General features: G+C 42.8%; 1 protein-coding gene across 10 annotated transcripts in view; it reads right to left on the reverse strand.

The window, feature by feature from the left end:
* CNOT1 (CCR4-NOT transcription complex subunit 1) overlaps positions 1 to 18,875 on the reverse strand; it is a 55,936-nt gene extending 37,061 nt beyond the window's left edge. For 4 of the 10 annotated variants that reach the window (XM_030955708.1, XM_030955706.1, XM_030955707.1 and 1 more), the window contains exons 1-13: positions 18,710 to 18,875; positions 12,929 to 13,205; positions 9,073 to 9,180; positions 8,305 to 8,403; positions 7,740 to 7,808; positions 7,597 to 7,651; positions 7,007 to 7,210; positions 5,503 to 5,671; positions 4,161 to 4,287; positions 3,765 to 3,875; positions 2,464 to 2,634; positions 1,802 to 1,929; positions 617 to 857 (exon numbers count right to left, since the gene is read on the reverse strand). In XM_030955708.1, coding sequence (XP_030811568.1) covers positions 617 to 857; positions 1,802 to 1,929; positions 2,464 to 2,634; positions 3,765 to 3,875; positions 4,161 to 4,287; positions 5,503 to 5,671; positions 7,007 to 7,210; positions 7,597 to 7,651; positions 7,740 to 7,808; positions 8,305 to 8,403; positions 9,073 to 9,180; positions 12,929 to 13,030 — 1,584 coding nt within the window. In that variant the 5' untranslated portion in view covers positions 13,031 to 13,205; positions 18,710 to 18,875. The remainder of the gene's footprint in view (positions 1 to 616; positions 858 to 1,801; positions 1,930 to 2,463; positions 2,635 to 3,764; positions 3,876 to 4,160; positions 4,288 to 5,502; positions 5,672 to 7,006; positions 7,211 to 7,596; positions 7,652 to 7,739; positions 7,809 to 8,304; positions 8,404 to 9,072; positions 9,181 to 12,928; positions 13,206 to 18,709) is intronic. The other 6 variants (XM_030955713.1, XM_030955705.1, XM_030955709.1 and 3 more) reach the window with 2 other exon arrangements.
* Positions 18,876 to 19,513: the final 638 nt, after the last annotated feature.

Consider the following 19,513-nt stretch of genomic DNA (forward strand, 5'->3'; position numbering starts at 1 on the left):
TTGCATACACTGCTACCATATCTCTACATGGAAGCTCTCCTGGAAAAAGCCCAGCAGCCAGTCTCAAGTTTTCAGAAAACACCCAGACTCTGGAAACTTCAGGAACAGGTAGTTTCTTTACGTCTAGAATAGTTTGCATCTTTTTGGCAAGTACAAAGGAGGTTATTTTGGTTTAAACCTTCTCACCTCTGACTACTTCAAGTTTTTACACTTTAAATGTGTGAGGTTGAGAGCTGAGGGGGTGGGGTAGGTGATGCTGTTGTGAGGAGTTTGGGGGTTTCTTTTGGGTTGTTTGGTTTCGCATTTTTTCCTTTTTTCTTAAAATAAAACTGTGGTCAACTTTGTTTAAAGCTAAAGGTTTAAAAGCTCAAACTTAACTTCAGTCTCTGTACTTTTCCAGGAATATTTTCTCAGTGAATATTATTGAAAACCAAACCATAACAGTTTGCTTCAAGTCAGGGAAGAGACATCCCATTACTTTGCATAAACCATGGATCATTTACCTCTTGGGTTTTAAACTGATCAGTTCATAAACCAATACAAACATTGTTGTAACTGTTCAACCCATTTAACAAGTTTTCAAGTTACAAGAACAGACTACAGTGAAAATACTTACCTGTCCATGCCATGCATAGTGCAAAATGATGGCCGAGTTGGGATGGTTGCCAAGGAAAATTGGCATGAGGGTGGAGATGAGTTCATGGCGCAAGGTGTGCCAGGACGTGTTGATCTGCAGCAAGGCCAATACCAGCATATCTGGGCAGTGCTTGATAGGAAAACTGAAGAGCTGCTTAACCTGTTCATACTGCCCCACTTCTGCCAATCGTAACAGAGACTCAATCAAATCCAGGCTCTTCCTAACAAAAGAGAAGAAAAAACAAATAGACAACCCCCACAAAGTTAGCAAGCAGCAAGTTTACAGGATCCTGGATTCAAGTATTTTATGGCAGCAACTGTAAGGACATACAAAGCAACACCCACTGCATACAACCTGACACTGCAGCTCTTATGTACAATTAAGCCTGCAAGAAACCATAAAAAGTAACTCAAGATCTTAGGAGCTCCTAGTTATGTTAGGGAGGAGAGGGAACTGAAAGCTGACGTTGATGAAATTCAGCTTGAGCTGGGTCACTTGGATAATGGAACTTGAAACACACTTCCAGCAATGGAATACACTTTTTAAAACACCTTAGAGTCCCCACTTGTGGAAGTTAGTGAAGAGACTCTACTCGTTTTGCTTGCTTTACAGACAAGCGATCATTGCCCATTTACTTGTATTCCTCATCTTTCAATTCCCTATTCTGGGTCGTATAATTGAAAGAGAAGCAAGCATCTGTACTGAAAGCTACATGGTTACCCCAAAAAAGGGGTGTAAAGGTCAGCTCAAAGTCACACCAGTCAGCTTCATGCAGTAACTCACCAATAGCCACATACATTTACTAATTAAATTTTAGGACTTCTTTCATACAAGTTTCTCTAATATCATCCTGGGAAAGACAGATTTAAGTTTCAAACCACCCCCTCTGTCCCCTCCTTTCAGCTTGCAGGATATGCCAAAACACATCAGCAGACAAACTCCAAACAAGCTGAAGACTCTAACAAAAGCAAGGTATTATGGAAGTACACAGGAAGTTCTGATACTGTGAACAGTTTCACCAATCAAATGTCACAAATACTAACGGCTGACCTACTGGTATGTACACAGCTACAATAAATCTGGTTGCATGAAGATAAAACCACCTTTGACCAGACAATTAATCTTACTCTATGTATGAGAAGCAGTTGAGAGCAGGTTTATTACCATGTAGCAATTTCTCGATTGTCATCCTCTGGTGGTGCTTTCAGGATGTCTGTGGCAACAGTATGGCAAGGGTAGTCAGCAAAACAGAAGATGTCAGGGTTTATGAGGGAATGTTGGATGAAGGAGAGCTGGAATAAAAAAAGATGTTGGAAGTAGTTTAGACATTACAGTTTCAGGGTTCCTTCTGCTTATCAAGAGCCATATTTTGAGAATTATACAAATCAACTAAGCAGCAGGGGCGAGCCAAGCTTCACTGTGTATTTTAAGCAAGGCTGAACCTCACACTTCTAGAATTCGAAAATGATGGGTACAGACATGCTGAGGATACTTGTTTGTAAGAAGCTGTGGCCTTTTTGTGTAACCAGGTAAGCACTCCAGAGCACTGTCATGCAGCAGCAGTTCCATGCTCAGCTGCACTACACCCCAGAACTCTGCTGGGGCCAAAGGCAGGGCCACAGTGCACAGCAAGTGATCATGTCCCACACAGTGCAGTCAATCACACACAGTACTTCTGTAATAAACCTGAGGCTTGTGCCTTATAGGCCAAGGTCTCAAATGAGTATTACCTAAACATTCACACTACTAATCTCCATTTATCATTCAAGAAACTAAGGAATTTTGCAAATATTCTACAGAAAGAGCAAAAATGTTGGTAAACATACCTGGCCCTCTGCATGCTTCCAAGGTCTGTATATGGCATTAACTGGAAAAACCTCCATGCCCAGCCCTCTCTGGATACCAAAAACTACAATTTGCAGGCCCTTGCTATCACGAATCTGAAATCCTGGATGGTCCAATTCATACGTCACTACTTTGAAGTCCAGGCTAGGGTTCTGCAACCAGACAAATAAGGATTGTGAGCTTTGCACATTACCACCTTCAGTACTGTCTTGAAAGAGCCCCTCTTCATCAGTATTGTACCTAGCTTAACATCCACCCAACTTTTAGCTGAAAGCAAGGGTTTTGTTTCAGAAAGAGATGTATTTATATAGTTGTGAGAATTTGATGCAAGTTAATGATTTAAACTACCCTGTGAGATTGCACTTCCCCAGTACTACAGTAGCTGTCTGTCCTTCCAAACATTTAAATAATAATGCTTTACACAACCCAAACATATAGCTCCTCTCTTAGCATATTACCTTACTCCTTTCCTAGGCTTCAACACCCTCCAATAAAAGCCAGAAGGGTCTGATCTGCTGACAAGAAGAACTTGCTCCTTCTTTTGCAAAATGTAAACTCCAAGACCTTGTAAAGCACTCAATGTATTTTCAGGAACAGTGTGAAACAATATTGATGAAGGAGCTTGGAGGAAACTGTGGCCATTATGGAACACAAACCACTCATTTCAGAGATAGGTGAGCACCAGAGACAAACCTATTTTATGGCCCAAGGTTTAGAAAAACAAAACAGTGACTTCTGCATAGGGAACATACAGAAAAAATTCCATATAAGGCAAGCAAAGGAAATGGTACTCATGTGTAACTGAGTTCATTACAAAAATTGCTGCTTATAAAGCAGTGGAAAAACCTTCCTATTTCTATAGTGCTATCATACCTAAGAGGTAATAAAGAGGAGTTTTGGAATGAGTAGCTACAAAGATACTTTCATTTTCATCACTAATACCTACAGTAAGAAGTTTTCCAAAACAAGGTCTCTGATGCACAAAACTTTCCACTGTCATAAATACACTGAAACACAAAAACCCTCAGAGAGCACATGCTGGAATACATGGAAGCAGTGTGGAATGAATCTCAAACTGCACCCAAGCTATCCATTCAAGTAGCTTTCATTTCCCAGAATTCCTCAAAATTTTCTTGTTCGTGAGGGAGAAAACCCCAGCATTTAAGTAATTAGAGAGATTCAAAGCTATTCGGGCTGCTGGGGAGCTTAAAAAGGTTTATGATCATAGTGAGATATGCCCTGCTTTATCCATATGAAAGACCAAGATGCTCACAAGACTTACCAGCTCTTTAAGAACATCAATCAACACCTCCACATTCCAGGTATGGGCTTGGCTTCCATCACTCTTATCTTTGCCATCACTCCAAATCCCACTGCCAGGAGCCGAAATAGACTGCAAGTCAAATACACTGAATCAAACACTAGTAAAAAATAAAGCAGTCTCAACACCCACTGGCTACAGAACTCCCTGCGCTAGAAAGGTACAAACAGAAGTTCAGACTAGTAATGACATCAGTTTAACACTTTGAGGATCGTTCATTCATGAAAGTATTACAGACATTTACAGCAGAACAGTCAGAAGTATTCAATAATACAAGCAATTGTTAAATTCCTAGAGGCCAGCATTTTAACTCCTTCTTCTGCTGAAATATAATCCCCAGGAGAACAGGCCACTCACTTGTAATGAAATACCATCTGTCAATCCTGAATGAGTTCGAGCCATCATCCCCAAAACCCTGGCAACCTGGGCAGCCGTGACTTCCCGAACACCAAACTGCATGATTATGTTGCGACATTCTTCAACACTAAGATGCAACAAAACACAGAGATCTTAGAGGAAAGCCGGTTTCACTGCAGCACAACATAAGACTCCAGTCAAATTAGTCAAATGATCCAACATAACAAAATTCTAAGACAATCAAGAAGAAAAACACTCTAGACAATCTGTGCAATTATTTCCATGAAATGCACTGTGCCACGTTTCCAGTTCAAAGCCAGATGTACTGAAGTGACAGGGATGTCACTGAGATGTTTCACAGACTATGCTCTGTCAAAGCAAAAGCACAGGGTAGGTTTAGCACTCTTTTTGCTTAAAAGCACTTCCACTACTGATCTGTGATATAGAGCTTCAGAGACTCAAGTTTTCTGCTACCTAAAAGCAAAACAAAGGCTTTGAGAATGCACATTTCAAAATGCTGACATGCACTCTTCAAAGGTAGGCTGTGAACGTTTGCCCTTCAGCCTGATACACACCATGGCATCCCTGAGCAGAGGACACCAGCAAAAACCTCCCAGGAGACAAGAGAGAAAACAAAGAGCAGATGCCTGAGTTTCAACTTCAGAACTGAAGACTTTTTTCGCAGTTTTTTTTCCATTTTGTATATACTTCATAACTAGGCTAGGAAGATTTATATAGCACTAGTATAGAAACTGTTTTATTAACTGCCATGTGTTAACAAAGGAAATAATTCGGTATCTTCCAACACATGGTGTTTTTTCTTCTTGGTTTAGAAAGAAACTCATGTTAATACCTTTGAGATTTCATCACCTTCCCAAAGTAATCAATAGTCTTTCTCTTGAAATACAGAATAATTTAATTCTACCTTATGTTTCTTATAAAAAAGCAGGTTAGCTTCATTCTGAAGGCTAAGTTTTGCAAGAGCAAAGTTCTTCCAACACTCTAGTGGGATTCAGCTGGAATTTATGTCTACCCAGACACTTTCATTTTCATTTATTAAAGGGTGATAGTGAAATTCTTATGAAACCTTCAAAAGCAATGTGAATCCTCTTATGTAGCACTTCTTACCATAACGAAATTCCACACAGTGTCTACAGGCATGTAATACACATTAAAAGGAAGCAAAACACAACCAGAACTCAAATAAACAACCTCATAATACTTGGTAAGATTCTACTTATTTTAGTAGTTAAAGTGCTCTTTACCTTTCACCTCAAGAAATGAGAAAGAAAACCACCACCACCCAAAGTTACATGCTTGAAAATGACATTTTCCTACAAACCTTGCACAAAAGCCATAGCCAACTTCTTGCATGAAATCTGCCAGAGAACTCTCCATCATGGTTTTGGCTATCCCTCCAGAATCAGGCAGGATCCTGTCCATTAGAATGTCCCGTTTTTCAGGGTAGAGAAGTGGTGCAAGCACCACAGGGCAACGCTCCTGGGGAAAATCTAAAAGCAAGAGTAACAAAGTGTCAAAACATCAGCTACATGTGAAAGAGCATTCAAAAATTTTCCACTGCTGTGCTAGAGCTGGCCTGCTACTGCAGAAATCAAGAAAGCACTGATGCAGCATCCCTCCACCCCATTTTCAGTTCTCTCCTGGCACTGGGATATTCCTAGAGAAGAAGAATGTAGACTAAACTAGGCTCGTGCAGGTTCACAGCAGCTCTGCAGCTGCCCAAAAGGCCAGCAGCTGTGCTGGTGTAAGTTTAGAACTAGATTGTCACTAACAGCACTTATCCAAAAAAAGCACAGGGCAGGAAACAATACAGCAGTCCAGCAAAAGCCACTCCTCCAACTCAGGAAATATGAGGAAACAAAGGATCTGCTACCAAGTCCAAGAAATGTAGCAAAACTAAGCCAGGCACTTGAGCATAGAAAGAGTAAATACTCATTTTTTCCTTCCTGGCAGGCAAAGTTTAAGAGAGACTAGTAATGAGAGGATCACATCTGTGGATCAGAGTTCTGCTCACAGTGGAGAGCAGCAGCAAAGCCACCTTGTGGGAGGGCCTTCCTGAGACAGCACCATTGACATAGAACATCTCCATACCCTCTAGGGCTGTTCCAAGAAGAGTGCCCACTATCCCAAAGCAAAGTGTCAGGTATTACACAAGCTAACACACTAATCTTTATTAAAATACATATGAACTAAGAAGCTATATTTAAAAAAGTAGAACAAATATTTTGCTCTTGTACAAATGGTAGCTTCCTCTAGGTCTGTGCAGAATGAAGGAGTGGTTTAAGTTCAATTATCATCTTGAGTGCAAATCCTCCCTACTGTGATGGGTTTACAGCAAACACTGGTATTAGGAAGGAACAGACTACAATGGTAGTTTTCAGGAAATGAGCCAGAGTTCAAGTGAGAAGTACCTCCCTCACTGTTCTAGTGCTTCCTCATAGATCTGCATCTAATATAATACAGCAATGCTTAAAATGCACCTGTTTGAAATTTATGTTCCTTACTCTGTTAGAGGGTTTTCAACTACAGTGCACTGAGCTGCTTTAGTTAAATTCACAAATACCATGCCATACAAGCAAACACAGACTTGAATATCCCTTACTCAATGTTTATTCATCAAAACTTTTCAAGAACATGAGATCACGTTACTGCTCATTGAAAGTAAACAGAACAGTGGTACTTTTCTGTCAGTTTAGAACTATGAAAATCTACTGAGTTCTAAGTCAGCAAGTCCCCATCACTTCAGCACTCTGCACTGACAGCAAGACATGAAAATTCATCTCAAAGTCTGCATTTGGTCAGGCTTCCTGAACAGCACCACTTACCTCTACGTAATGTTTTGAGGAAAGCGTCAATCTGCTCCTGTCCTACCCCAAAGGCTCCCTTCTGCCCAAAGAGGAGATGGGAGAGGAGAAGGTGCAGGACCTCTATTGCAATATCTTGGAAGCCACCTTCTTGATTTCCACTGACGTCTGCGTCAATGTAAGAGCGCAAAAGATCCGGGAGTTTCTGTTTGATAAACTGGGCAGCTTTTGGAAACAGAAGAGGTGAGAGTCAAAACCTGGGATTCTGTTTTAATATTAGATTCTTTTAGCTAGGTACCATTCTCTTAATTTGAGTTTATTTACCACAGGCCACAACAGTTTAGATTTAAATAGAAATCTCATACCTGAGAACTCAAATATTAATGGACAACTACAATTTAAGATATCACAATACCCCAATTTGATTCATTATCAAGCAAGTCATTAATGAAACAGTCCTTCAACTTCACACAAGATGACTGTGTCATCTATTGCTCCTCCCAATGGCACAACTAATTGCAAGGTCAGGTCAGGCAGGCACACATCTACCCATCTAGAAAGCACACTGCTGAAAAAGGCTGTCCCTGCCTGCAGTACTTTAGAAAACTTACCAAAACCTCGCAGATCTGAGCTGAAAGAGTTCAGTAAAGCCAGACCAAAAATCACCTACAAACAAAAACAATCACAGTAAGGGGACCTTATCCTTTCTAATTTGCAATGTAAAAAAAAAAATTTGAAGTAAGCATTCACCTACCTCTTGAACTTTACTTAATTTGATGACTTTACTCAATTGGGCAAATAAATGGGGTGAAGGCTTTAGACTCTGAAATAGGGAAGAAGAATAACATGAAAGTTTTGTGATTAATCTCATTTGTAATGGTGTCAGACTATCTAAAGTCTATTTGCAAGCTTGGAATACTAGTAACTATTCTGCAGCAGGTTAACACAAACCTTCTATGGCTAAACACCTTTCCAACTACTTTTTGATACATTTTCTGTAAAAGCTTCTTCCATATATCCCACTATTAACCACTATCATGTCTTTCGTATTGAAAGAAACAGAAGCAGTGATTCTTTGTTTTGGTTCTGGTGCCATAAACAAGCCATGAAGTACCAACATTAGATTTATTAAAATTAAGTTTGCAGTCATTCTGAGTGATTGACTAACTCGCTTAGTTTAACAAAAAAAAACCAAAAACACACCAACCAGGCAAGCTCAGGTTTTGAAAAATTTACTACAAGGGAAAACTAGCTGGTTTCCTAGAGACCAATTCAGTGCAGTTTCTGACACTGGGATCCCCTTCAAGAAGCATACAAACCTTCTGATAGTGCAAGGGATTGTCAATGGCGTACGACAGCGTCGAGATAAAGTTTGGTTTTGTAATCAGCGACGCACACTCCTGGATCAGAAATTGAGTCTGAAAAGAACAAGATAACTTGAAGATTCAGAGTTTTGTAGCAGGACAATAAAAATAAAGTACTGTGCACTGTGTACAGAAAAACTAAAAGATAAATACTTATGTAAGTGCTCAAATTCTCTCTAACATCAACTAACTTCCTTTCATTCAAGCTTTCCTCAGGTTTGCTTTGCTTTTAAGACTGACAAAGTGATGAAACATTCTCCATCACATGTGCAATGTTTTGCTTTCTGTAAACATCCTCACACATTGCAACAGACAACTCAAGTGTATTTGATTCATGGTTAGGAGCTAAAAAGTCTGCGGCAAAATTGCTTAAGGATGAAAACAGCCCTGCCAATAGACAAAGTCAGCACCAGAAATGTCAGTTAATGGATTTGGACAAACTCTTAAAATACACCGAAAGGCTTTCAGACTAGAGCACTGCATCTGGTAAAAGCAGCACTTGTATGGATGCAACCTGTTTTTTCCCAGAGCAAGAGATTATAAGTCAGATATTATTCTGAGGATTGGCAAAAAGTGCTTGCAGTTGAAAGGCCATATAACCAGAAAATAAGTTTATTTTAATCTACTGCTTCTATGCTGCCTTTGTGCTTGACCTGGATGAAATCCCACAGCAGATTTTTAACAATCAAAATTAATAAACAGACATGTTGGTGTAAACTGTACCTGATGAAAATCTTTGCCACTACTTTTACCATCGCCACTGAAATCCACGTGCGAGAATAGACAGCGTAGTAAATGCCTGTCTGCCTCGGGACCGTGCCTATTCACAATCTGGAAAAAAAGTATCAAAAAAACAGCAAACAGTCATTACAGAGCAAGATCTGGGTCTAGCACCATGGATACAGCAGTACGGCTAGTAGTCAAATCATCAACAGTTTCAACAAAACTGCTATAAACGTTCCTTTTAATCAGTAACCCAGAAACCACATCATTAACTCTATTTGCAAATAAGAAGTAGAAACAAAGAATCTAAACACAAGTCACTGACACAGAAGCCATGCATTCCAGGGGTGTTATTCTTACAAAGCTAAGTAAAAAGGGGTTTTCAAGTTACCCTCAGGATTCTGCCATCAAAGCAGCCCAGAATCCACACAGTCCATGGCCTCACTTTTCCCCATTTTTTCCACAGCTCCAGTGCCTAACTCTGCAAGAAAACAGCCTTGGGACAGCACCTGTGCAATGAGTGATCTGCATTTGCTGACTTACAACACCTTTCACTCACTACTACATCTTAACAATATTACATTTTTGTTTGCATCCCCTACCCCTAAGAGCTAACTCTTAGCTACAGACCAGCTCATCAGCTTGTTGTCTGAAACAGCTGCAGACTGTTTCAGAACTTGCTCCTTTCTTTACACCCCAACCAAGTGGACAGCATTACTTGTTTTTAATATAATCCATACTGTCAGAAATGTGAAGCCAATCAACAGCAGCTTGCCTCTTTGGCCAAACAGTAGTGGCTAATAACAAATCCAGCCTTCATCTACTAACATTTTTCCCACTGTTTTCCCTTTTCTAGCTGCAGGAGAGACACAAACGTGCCAGCAAAAATCTGCAGCTCTGCCTCTGGTCTGACTGCCTACACCAAGCCCACTGCTTCACCAGTCATGAATGTCCTTGTTTGCCAGTAGCTTCTTTGTGCAAAAAGACAAACAGGGTTGCTTTAGGCTCTGTCTGCTAGGGCTCTGATGTTTGACTGTTTTCATCTCAATTTTTCTACTGTTATCTGGCACTATGCTTCCCTTTCCCTCAGAGCCTGCTGAGTCCAGTGGCTGCCAAGTTTTGTACTGCTGGAAAAAAAACTTCCAAGTTGAATCTAGCTCTGCTTCTTGACCAGAGGCTATAAAACACATGCCTGTGGTATGTCAGTCCAGAGTAAACAGCCCAGCTGTGGTGACAGCTGGGCCTTTGAAGGCAGCCATACCCCAGGATCAGGAAGATGCTCAGACTGGTGCAAAAGGCAGCAAACCTGAATTAACAGCAAATCCTACTACCTAGCTCAGGCTTCAGAAAACAGGCAGTTTGTTCAGGCAGTCACAATCAAATACAAAGATCTGGATGTGGTAACAAGACTGACATAAAGCTGGATCAATTTCCTAAGAAGCTGCCTGGTGCTGCGTGACCAAGGTGAATTCATCAAAGTAATCAGGTGCCAAAGAAAACTGTAATACTAAAGCCATCCACACAACTGCCTGCATCAGAAGTAGATTGCTTCCTTGCACTGAGGTATCTTCCAGAGGACAATAATTTGAAAATTTAACATACAGGAAGGAAGGGAAGAGAAGGCTAAAAGTGCAGTGTATCATATTTCAATTCTAACTACATTCCCAAAAAAGCTCTTCCAGGAAACGAGCAATGAGAATTGCCAGTTTTCCTGAAGAAAGAGCTGAAAGAAACCTTTGTATTGGCAGCCTTGATACACATTTACATGACAGTGCATCCAGTCATAAAATCAGATCAAAAATACTATTTTTTTACTGCAAGGGTCACCAAGGACTGACAAGGGCTGCCCAGAAAGGTTGTAGAGTCACCATCCATGTTGGTACCCACAAACTGCCCAGACATATTTCTGGGCAACCCACTCTAAGTGACTGTTTGAGCAGGAGGCTGGACCACATGACCTCCACAGGTCCCTTCCATTCTCAACCAGTCTGTGATTTAGGATAAAGCTTGACCCACACGTATTTGGATTTATCAGGTAATGTGTTTGGGCAAATACAGGATTAGACAAAAATAACTCCGTTTTTCTACATCCAAAAACTTTTGCTTTCCTAGATAAACCCATCCACAAAGCCCTTTCCTCCCCTCCAATCAGGCTCTCCTTACCACTTAAAGACAAGGAGACCACAAAAACTCACTTCAGAGGAAGTAATGGTTTAGAATTTGTGCCTGACAAATGCATAAAATATTTCTGAGTTTTTTAAACATACATTCCATTTCTTTAAGCACAGCTATATTAAATGACTACTGATAACATATTTAAACAGAAATTAGTTCCTCAAGCCTTGCCACTGTTACACTCGAGTGCCGTATTTAAACAGGAGTGTCATTTTGGTCAGTTTGAGACAAGAACAACTCCAAGTATGAATTTCTACAACTCCACGTGCTTAGATGGAAACTTTGTAAAACAGAGTGAATCATGCCAAAAATTTACCCCAAGCAGTGTACCAAGAGACAGAATTATAGCACATACATTCTCTTCAACTAAAGAAATATTGTACCAGCAACCACAAAAGTAAAGCAATTCCAGGAAAATAAAATTTAAAAACAAAAAAGACAAGGGATTAAGATTTTAGGAATTTAGCTTTGAAATTCTAGATCTGCTTTATAACTATAGACAATCCAGCCATTTCCACAGACCAGGTCCCAGTCTCTCATCCTTTTCACCACAGTGAGGCTAAGAGGCCTGGCTGAAGGGTAAGGAACAATCTGGCCCTGTTTTAGAGAGCTATGCCCCAAGTGAATGGCAGATCAACCACATCTTCTCCCTAATCAAGTCATGCTTTAGTCACACCTTGCTGCAAAAACCATCTGTTGAAACTAACAGTGATCAAAAGGACAGCATGATCCCAAACGAGCCCCAGAGTACTGAACTTGCAAAAACATGAGAAACTTAAAAAAGTTACAAGAGACCCATTCCATCTTACACTTGAAAAACCAATACTGCTGAAATCACTCTTCTCACCTCAAGATAACAAATGAATGTACTTTTAAAGACATCAAATGTTACAGAAACTCACTGCTTAAGCACTCTGGCCTTCTAATCTGATTCAAATCGCTGCAGGATTGCACTGCTGCGTGAAAAACCCTCAACACTGAGTGGCCCAGCTGTCTGCTGGGAACTGAACTAAACCAGTTTCTAAAACTAGTTCAGTAGCATTCACTTCCTCCTAAGCACTCCTCTGCAGATAATGCTTTTCAGTCCACCCTGCAAGTCAGAGCTATTTTTAAAAAGGTCAGTTAAAACAGAATTCTTGCCCTAATCATAGATATTTGGGTCTCAACATGCAGTTACTCTGCCTGCCTTCTGAAAACCCAGGGCCAAGACAGTCAGCTCAGCTTCACAACCAAGCCATGAGTCACTGAATGAAAAGAGGAAAAAAAACTTCCATCAAGGGAGGACAGAACATTCAGAGGTAAATTACAACATACTCAGGCTTTCAGTGCAACAACTCTGAACACTGAATGTATACGTTTTCCTCTCCTTCCCAATCAGTGTTCTATTGAATGGCCAAACTGGAGAGATTTAACCTGGAGAAGTCAGAAAAGCTTTTCATGCCACCCTCCAGGAGCAGCAGTTAACCCTGATATTCAGCTACAAAGTTAATACTGGTCTCAGCTCTTAGCTGTATTCCATGACTTGGCAGATGAACCAGCAGGACTATCAGACACACCCTGCAGTTCCCAACACCACAGAAAACAGCAAACAGTAACATGGCAGAGTACAAATACAAACGAGAAGAGAAATTCCAGTTCTCTTTACAAAGTTTATTTTGTAGGACCATATCACTTTACTTACATGCTGTATTTCCTGCTGGCTGGCTCGGTAGTTTTTCTTGGTTAAATTGTCCACCAGGTAGCTGATTTGAGACAAGGCCAGCGAGAGCGAGTCAAGATTCATTGCTGGTTGGGGCGGAAGCAGGCGGCCGAGCCCGGCGCAAAATCACCATTATTCCCCTTTAGTCACCTCAGAGACAGGTCAATTTTTTTTCCCCCAGTGAGTCTTTATCTGTTTCTGTGTTACTTGCTTCAGCTCTTCTTTCTCAGTTGTCTTTGTCTGTTCTGAAACATGGCACCTGAAAAACAGTATTCAATTAGATTTAAGTTCTGTAGCAATGTCACATAACTATGTTCACAAAGAAAATGAAGTAGTATTGAGTTTTCACAACACAAGCTCTGTTGTTTTTACACTACCCAACCACTTTTGTTTCTGCATTTTGCAGTCTGAAAGAGCCAGCAAACAGCTCAATCAGAAGAATGATTTTCAGCACCATGAGAAAGAAGAAAATGAGATTAATAATGAACTAGATATACAGCAACAATCAGAGGTCAGAATCATTCAAAGCATCCATCATAAACTAATATAAAAAACATACTTTTACCATCTCTGCTATATTTTGCCCCAGTACATCCAGGCAGTATTGCCTCAACCCTGGTATACCAAAACAAGCAATGAGCAACACACAAAGAACTGCAATAAACTAACCCTAACATTTGGCTTATACTGAAACAGCTTTCCAGTGAGCTACAACAGCAGAGCTTGCCAGCTTAATAAATTTCTATGACAACACAAAACTTGGCACTTGACATCTCATCTGTTAAATTACAGATTGCCAGTGTGACAAAATCGTATCCCAAAGCAAGTCCTGCATATCCAACAGTGTGGGGAGCGTCAAACGAAGCCCCAAGCTACTCTGAGCAGCAGCACTGGGCATTGTCAAAGGTAGAATCAAGCCGGAGAGCCACTGCTTGAGAGCTGTACCTGATCAAAACAAAGGTCACTGGGCCTCATGCCAAGAGTCTGAAGATCCCTTTTTCAGAACAAAAACTATTGCTTTGTGGTCTTGGCTCTCCATGGCAAAAACCAGCAGCACACGATTTGTGCCTCATCATGGGAATGGATGGCTGGGGTGATGTGTTGGCCTGGCACGAGGAACTGAGGAACCAGCCCAGGGAGCGTTCCTGCAGCAGCACAGCTCCCATGCCGGGCCTCCCTCTGCCAGCACCCAGCAGCACAGAGCAAGTGAACAGGCTGTGCTGGGTGCAAGCAGAACTCTTCTTCCCATCTCCCTTTACACAAAGGTTTTCACTTGCTTACATTTGGAACCATACCTTATACTTCAAAAGATCAGGAGCAACAAATCCTACCAGAGGCAATGAAGATCATTCTGCCGTTTGAAAAAATTTATTATATTGCACAAATATATGGGTAAATTATTTGTAAGAAAAATAAAATCAACTGACTTGCAGACTTTCAGTATGCCAAAGAAAACCCCGACTACTCAATGAAGGTATGCAAGATCCTTCTTATGCAATAAAGCTTACATCTCACAAAGAACAAATTTTCTAGCAGTAATACTGAAAGTATTCTTCAATGACAAGGCAGTCGGTCTCTAAAAGAATTTCAGAGCATGTCTAAAACTGCAGTGAGAAGAATTACACAAAACTTCCATTTCTTTTTAGTACATCTGACAAGCTAGAAGTAATTACCTTTATATATAAAGGTTTAAAAGGCCACTGACTGTGGAACATCTAGAAGGGAGGACTGGCACAGAAGTTTAAAAAGATTTCTCAGTAGTACAGGACCTGTTTTTTTGGTTTTTTTTTAATAACCTTTAAACTCCTCTTTTGGAATAACCTAGAAAATGTCACTGGGTTTGGCAAGTACATGCCTTCCAAGACAATCTTACTTGAAGGGTTTAACATTCATGACCAATATAAAGCTTCTGAAAAGCATTTGTTAAGAATCAAGCACACAGACCTCAGCACAGTACCTGCACTTACTAAAACCAGCAGTCAGCAAGGGGAATTCAGCCCCATCAGAGCACCAGCTCACAGCAACCAGCCTGGAGAACTCACAGGCTGTTTGAACAGCCTACAGGACATAACACGAAACTTCAACTTGGCCAATTTTTAAGGCAGTAACAGAATTTCAGAGTTTGCCTTTCAGGGCCCTAGGAAGAAAAACCACATTTCTCTGGGCATTTTTCATCATACCAATACAAACAGCACAGGAATCACACCTACTCCACCTAAACTCAGGAGTTTTAGTACTGAAATTCTCGAGTTGGGCTCAACCTCCCTGCTGCCATACCACACACTGACCATCCCACCCTCCTATTAGCATCTCTTGTCTTCCAAAAAAGCAGGGAATGCTTTGATTGCAAAGAAGCAAAACAAGCTTTGCCACCTTCCAACTGCAAAATCTGGCAGTGCCACTGGACAATCCAAGCTGAAGGCAACATGGATTTTTTCTTTCAAGGAAGAGCCTGAGCAAACACAGAGACTCAAGGAACACAATAGCTGACGAAACAGCTTTCCTACTTATGTTCTAAACATATGGTTTGCACTGTGTGTATCCCAGCACACAGCAAACCTGACAGCTCCCCCGGACACAACATTAACAGCACTTCAGAAGTTCAAATGAGGCACCTAACTCAGGAGAGTACAGAGTAACCAAGGGAGCCTTGTTTGCAAAGCAGAACTGCTCAGGTACCTCTTTGGTCATTCAGTGCAAGACTAAAATTCAATTACTACAGCACTGATTAAGGAAGCTATGAATGCTATGTGAAGCAGACTTTATTTTTAGATCCATATACCCTTAGTGGGAACGAATCTCCCTACACTGGCCTCAACAATTCAGGAAGCTTTCAGTCTGTGGGACAAACCTGCCAGGTTCAGGCAAGTCAGGCCTCAGCCACAGGGAGTTTATAAAAAAAATTCAGATTATCTGGCAAAATTATCTACTTTCAGCCACAGAACCTATTATACAGTAATGGATTAATATACCCAGCACAGGACACAGGAGCTCTTTCAATATTACTATTTTATATTGTACAACATAACCCATTTTAAAGAGATAAAAAATATTTACCAAATTCTACAGCATTACACACCCTGAGCACTTCCTAAGGGAAACAACAGCCCATCGGCAAAAGACATTTGGCATCTATTTCAGTAGCTCTTTTTTCAAGACCAGATTTCTGTTGGATTAAAACATAAATGCAATAAAATTTCAGGCAAGAATCCAAAGATCACAAAATAGAGTGGGCAATATGAAACCACCCATCAGGTGTGACCAAAGACACTCCCTAATAACCAGAAATCACTAGAGTAACTAAGCCTTGACGGTGAAGTTGACAAACCTGAAATCTTCCATGAATTCAGAACACCACTACAAAGTAATTTCAAAATTACTTTAAGCTAACTTTGGATCATTTTTTCAGCATTTTTCAGAAGTAAGTAACTACTGCCACTGGATTTCAGGAGTTGTATGTGGAGTTGTATGTTCAGGGCACATGTGCTGCATGTGGAGGATAAAACAGATCAAGTGACACAAACAGCAATGTGTCTGCTGATTAGGTTCTAAACTCCTGTCACAAAACATCACATGAAACATGCTAAAGGGACCAGTGCTAAACCTGCTCTCCAGAACAGTCCCTTACCCTTTTTTAAACCCATGACCAAAGACAAAACATGGAAGGGCAGCACACCCCCTCTGAAGGCTGACACTGGGAGCAATCCAAGGGAGAAAGGTGGTTTTGAATCATTCTGTACTTTATATTTCAGGATGTTTAACACTTTGAAATCTACCGAGGGAAAAACCCCAGAGTGAAATTCACATTAGCAGTAAAATAAGCTCCCAATTCATTTGACCAGTTCAAATTCAGGTGTTTACAAACAGAAAAGAGACCTGAACATTCCATACACTGGAAAGCTGCACCCAATTCCAGTAAAGTGGAAGTCGAGAGATGATTAGACACAGTAACTTCAGTTTTCAGCACCTAAGTTGTTCCTACAGACTCAGGCCAGTGAAGCTGCAGTTTGGAATCTACCTCAAATACATGAGATATGCATCAAACATGACATGGCTGCTTCAGCATTTCCACATCTCAACCTGGACTGTTAAAAAAAACAAAAACAACAAAACAAGAAACTCTCACTTCCCAGTTCTCCTTCAGACAAGAACTCCAGAATAAAGTTTCTGCTGAAGGGGAAAAAAATGAGAGACTTGTTATTAAATGCTTCATGGTTTTTTACCATTCAAAATGTGTTTTAGAATAGCTAAATGCTACTTCAAAACTCAAAGAAAACTGCAATATTAATACATTGGGGATGTTTATGGAACAAGAGAGCAATCTGGCTAAAATAGTGATGGCCTCAACCATGATTCTCAGTGATAACAATGCCCAACATGATTCAGTTATGTCCCATCACAGGGACACAAAATATTATTGACCTCTATTGCTAAGTTATGTTCCCACAGTTTCTCTTCCAGCTGAACACCAAGAGTGGCTGTTTCAGCATAAATCAAAAACCTAGGAACACTATATAGAATAAAGAGGGTAATGTATTTCTCCAAGGAGATACAGATAGGCAACAAACTGGCTGCCAGTTTGGTCTGGAGACACCAGGCCAACGGCATCAACAGTTAAGAGTGAACTTATAAGCAAAAGGGCTGAAAGAATCAAAATAACAAAGGTGAAACAGACCAGACTATTACCAACTAAGTTTGTTTCCTGTTTATAAGAGTCACCCCACCTGGACTCACCCTGCCCGTAATTTTAGCCAATGCCAAAGTGGTTACCTTAGAAACAGGAATCAGTTGGGTACACTAAGAGTGACTTGTCAGTCACACCTGTTTTGTTACCTGCTTAAAGAAGTTCCTGAGAGCAGTTGCCATGCTTTCTTGCAACAAGTGGGATTCAGAAACAATCCGAGTACCTGATATACCAACAGACTAGCGTCGTATTTTCAGTATTATCTCACTTCTGTCCTAAATACAAATTGGTTGTGGTTTGTTGAAATTAAACCATGAGTACTAATTGGCCTTCTTGTATAAGGAGTAAATGGTACTAATCTAAGTAAGGAAACTATTGTAAAGAAGCTCTTGTACTGATACAGCATCTGTCGAGACACTCAACTGTTGCTATTTCTAGTTGAGAATTATACAAGTCCATTTTACTGGGCAGCGTTTTCTTAACTGGAGGACAGCACTGAGAAGGATTTCTCTCCTGTGGTCTGCAAGAAGGTTATGTCACCGGATTATTTACTACAGCTCACTTTTTCCGTATTTTCTGCGGGCAAGTTACAACAACACCGATCTCCTACGGAGGCCGCCGAGCCCGGACGGGGCAGGCCCAGCCCGGAGTGCTCAAAGCTCCACCTGTCAGCACCGGCGTTACACAAGCGCAGGGGGAGCGAAGAGCACAGCTCCAGAGCCGGCGGTTTCCCCGCCACCTCGCGACGCCGCCGCAGCCGCCTGCCCCCGCCACCGAACAGGGAACACCCGCGGCTCCGGCCCCGGACCCTGCCGAGTTCCCTCTGTGGCTCAGGGGCGGCCGCAGGACCGAGGAGTGCGGGGGGAGAGGACCGCGGGTCCCTCCGCTGCCTCTCGCACACCGTGGAGGGCGGCCCGGCCGGGCGGGTGCCTCAGCCGGCCCCGCTGCCCCCAGCGCAAGCCGGCCCGGTCCCGCCGTCTCCGGCCTCGTCCCCACCGATGCCCCCCCCGCCCCGAAGCTCGCAGTGCCCCCATAGCCACCCAGAGCACCCCCCGGGGCCGGGCGGGCGCCGCTCCCACCTCGGCGGTGTCGTGAGGGCCGGGCCGGGGCCGCTCGCGCGCTTCTCTCGCGCCGCCGCCGTTCCGATACAAAATGGCGGATGGGGTCGCGCGCTCGCGTCGCGGCCTTTCCCCTCCCCCGTCCTCTCGCGGGGGGGGCGCGGGGGGAGCGGAGGGGCGGAATACGCGCGGAGCTGCCGCGCCCCCGCGGAGGGGCCTTCGACCAATCAGAGCGCGGGGCCGCGTGAGGGCTGGCCAATCAGCGCCGTGCGACCTCGGGGGAGGGCATCCTGCCGCCCTCCGCGCGGAGCCTGAGCCGCGCGCCATTGGCCGGGAGGGGCCGAAAGCCTTCCTACTCTCTCAGCCAATCAGAGCTCCGAACTCCTCTCGGTCTGCGCGTGCGCACTGCTGGCCAACCCGCGCTGCCAAGGCCGGCCAATGAGCGAGGGGCGTCGTGCGGGGGCGGGGCGGGAAGGGGAAGTGGCGGGCGGTGCCAAAGGGCGCGCGGAGTCACGCGGGGGGTTACCCCTCTCCGAGCGGTGCGGCCCGCCCCGTTCCCCCTCGCCTCGCTGCTTCCTCCCCCCGAAGGTGGTACTAGCCCAGGAACGGTTTCCCCCCGCGCCCGCGCAGCGCCGTGGTACAGGCCCATGAACTCATGAATTGGCGTCCCCTCCCCCGCGCTGCGTTGGTACGGCCCAGGCGCTGCCTCCCCCCACCCCAACATGGGGGCTGCGGGTCCTTCAGAGCGCCCGACCGCGGCTCGGCACGCTCCCGGCGGTGTTTTCCTTTCTAAGGAAATCCTCTCTCCATTTGCACCGTCCCGGA

Source organism: Camarhynchus parvulus, chromosome 11 (genome assembly GCF_901933205.1).
Source record: "Camarhynchus parvulus chromosome 11, STF_HiC, whole genome shotgun sequence".
NCBI classification, from domain to species: Eukaryota; Metazoa; Chordata; class Aves; order Passeriformes; family Thraupidae; genus Camarhynchus; species Camarhynchus parvulus.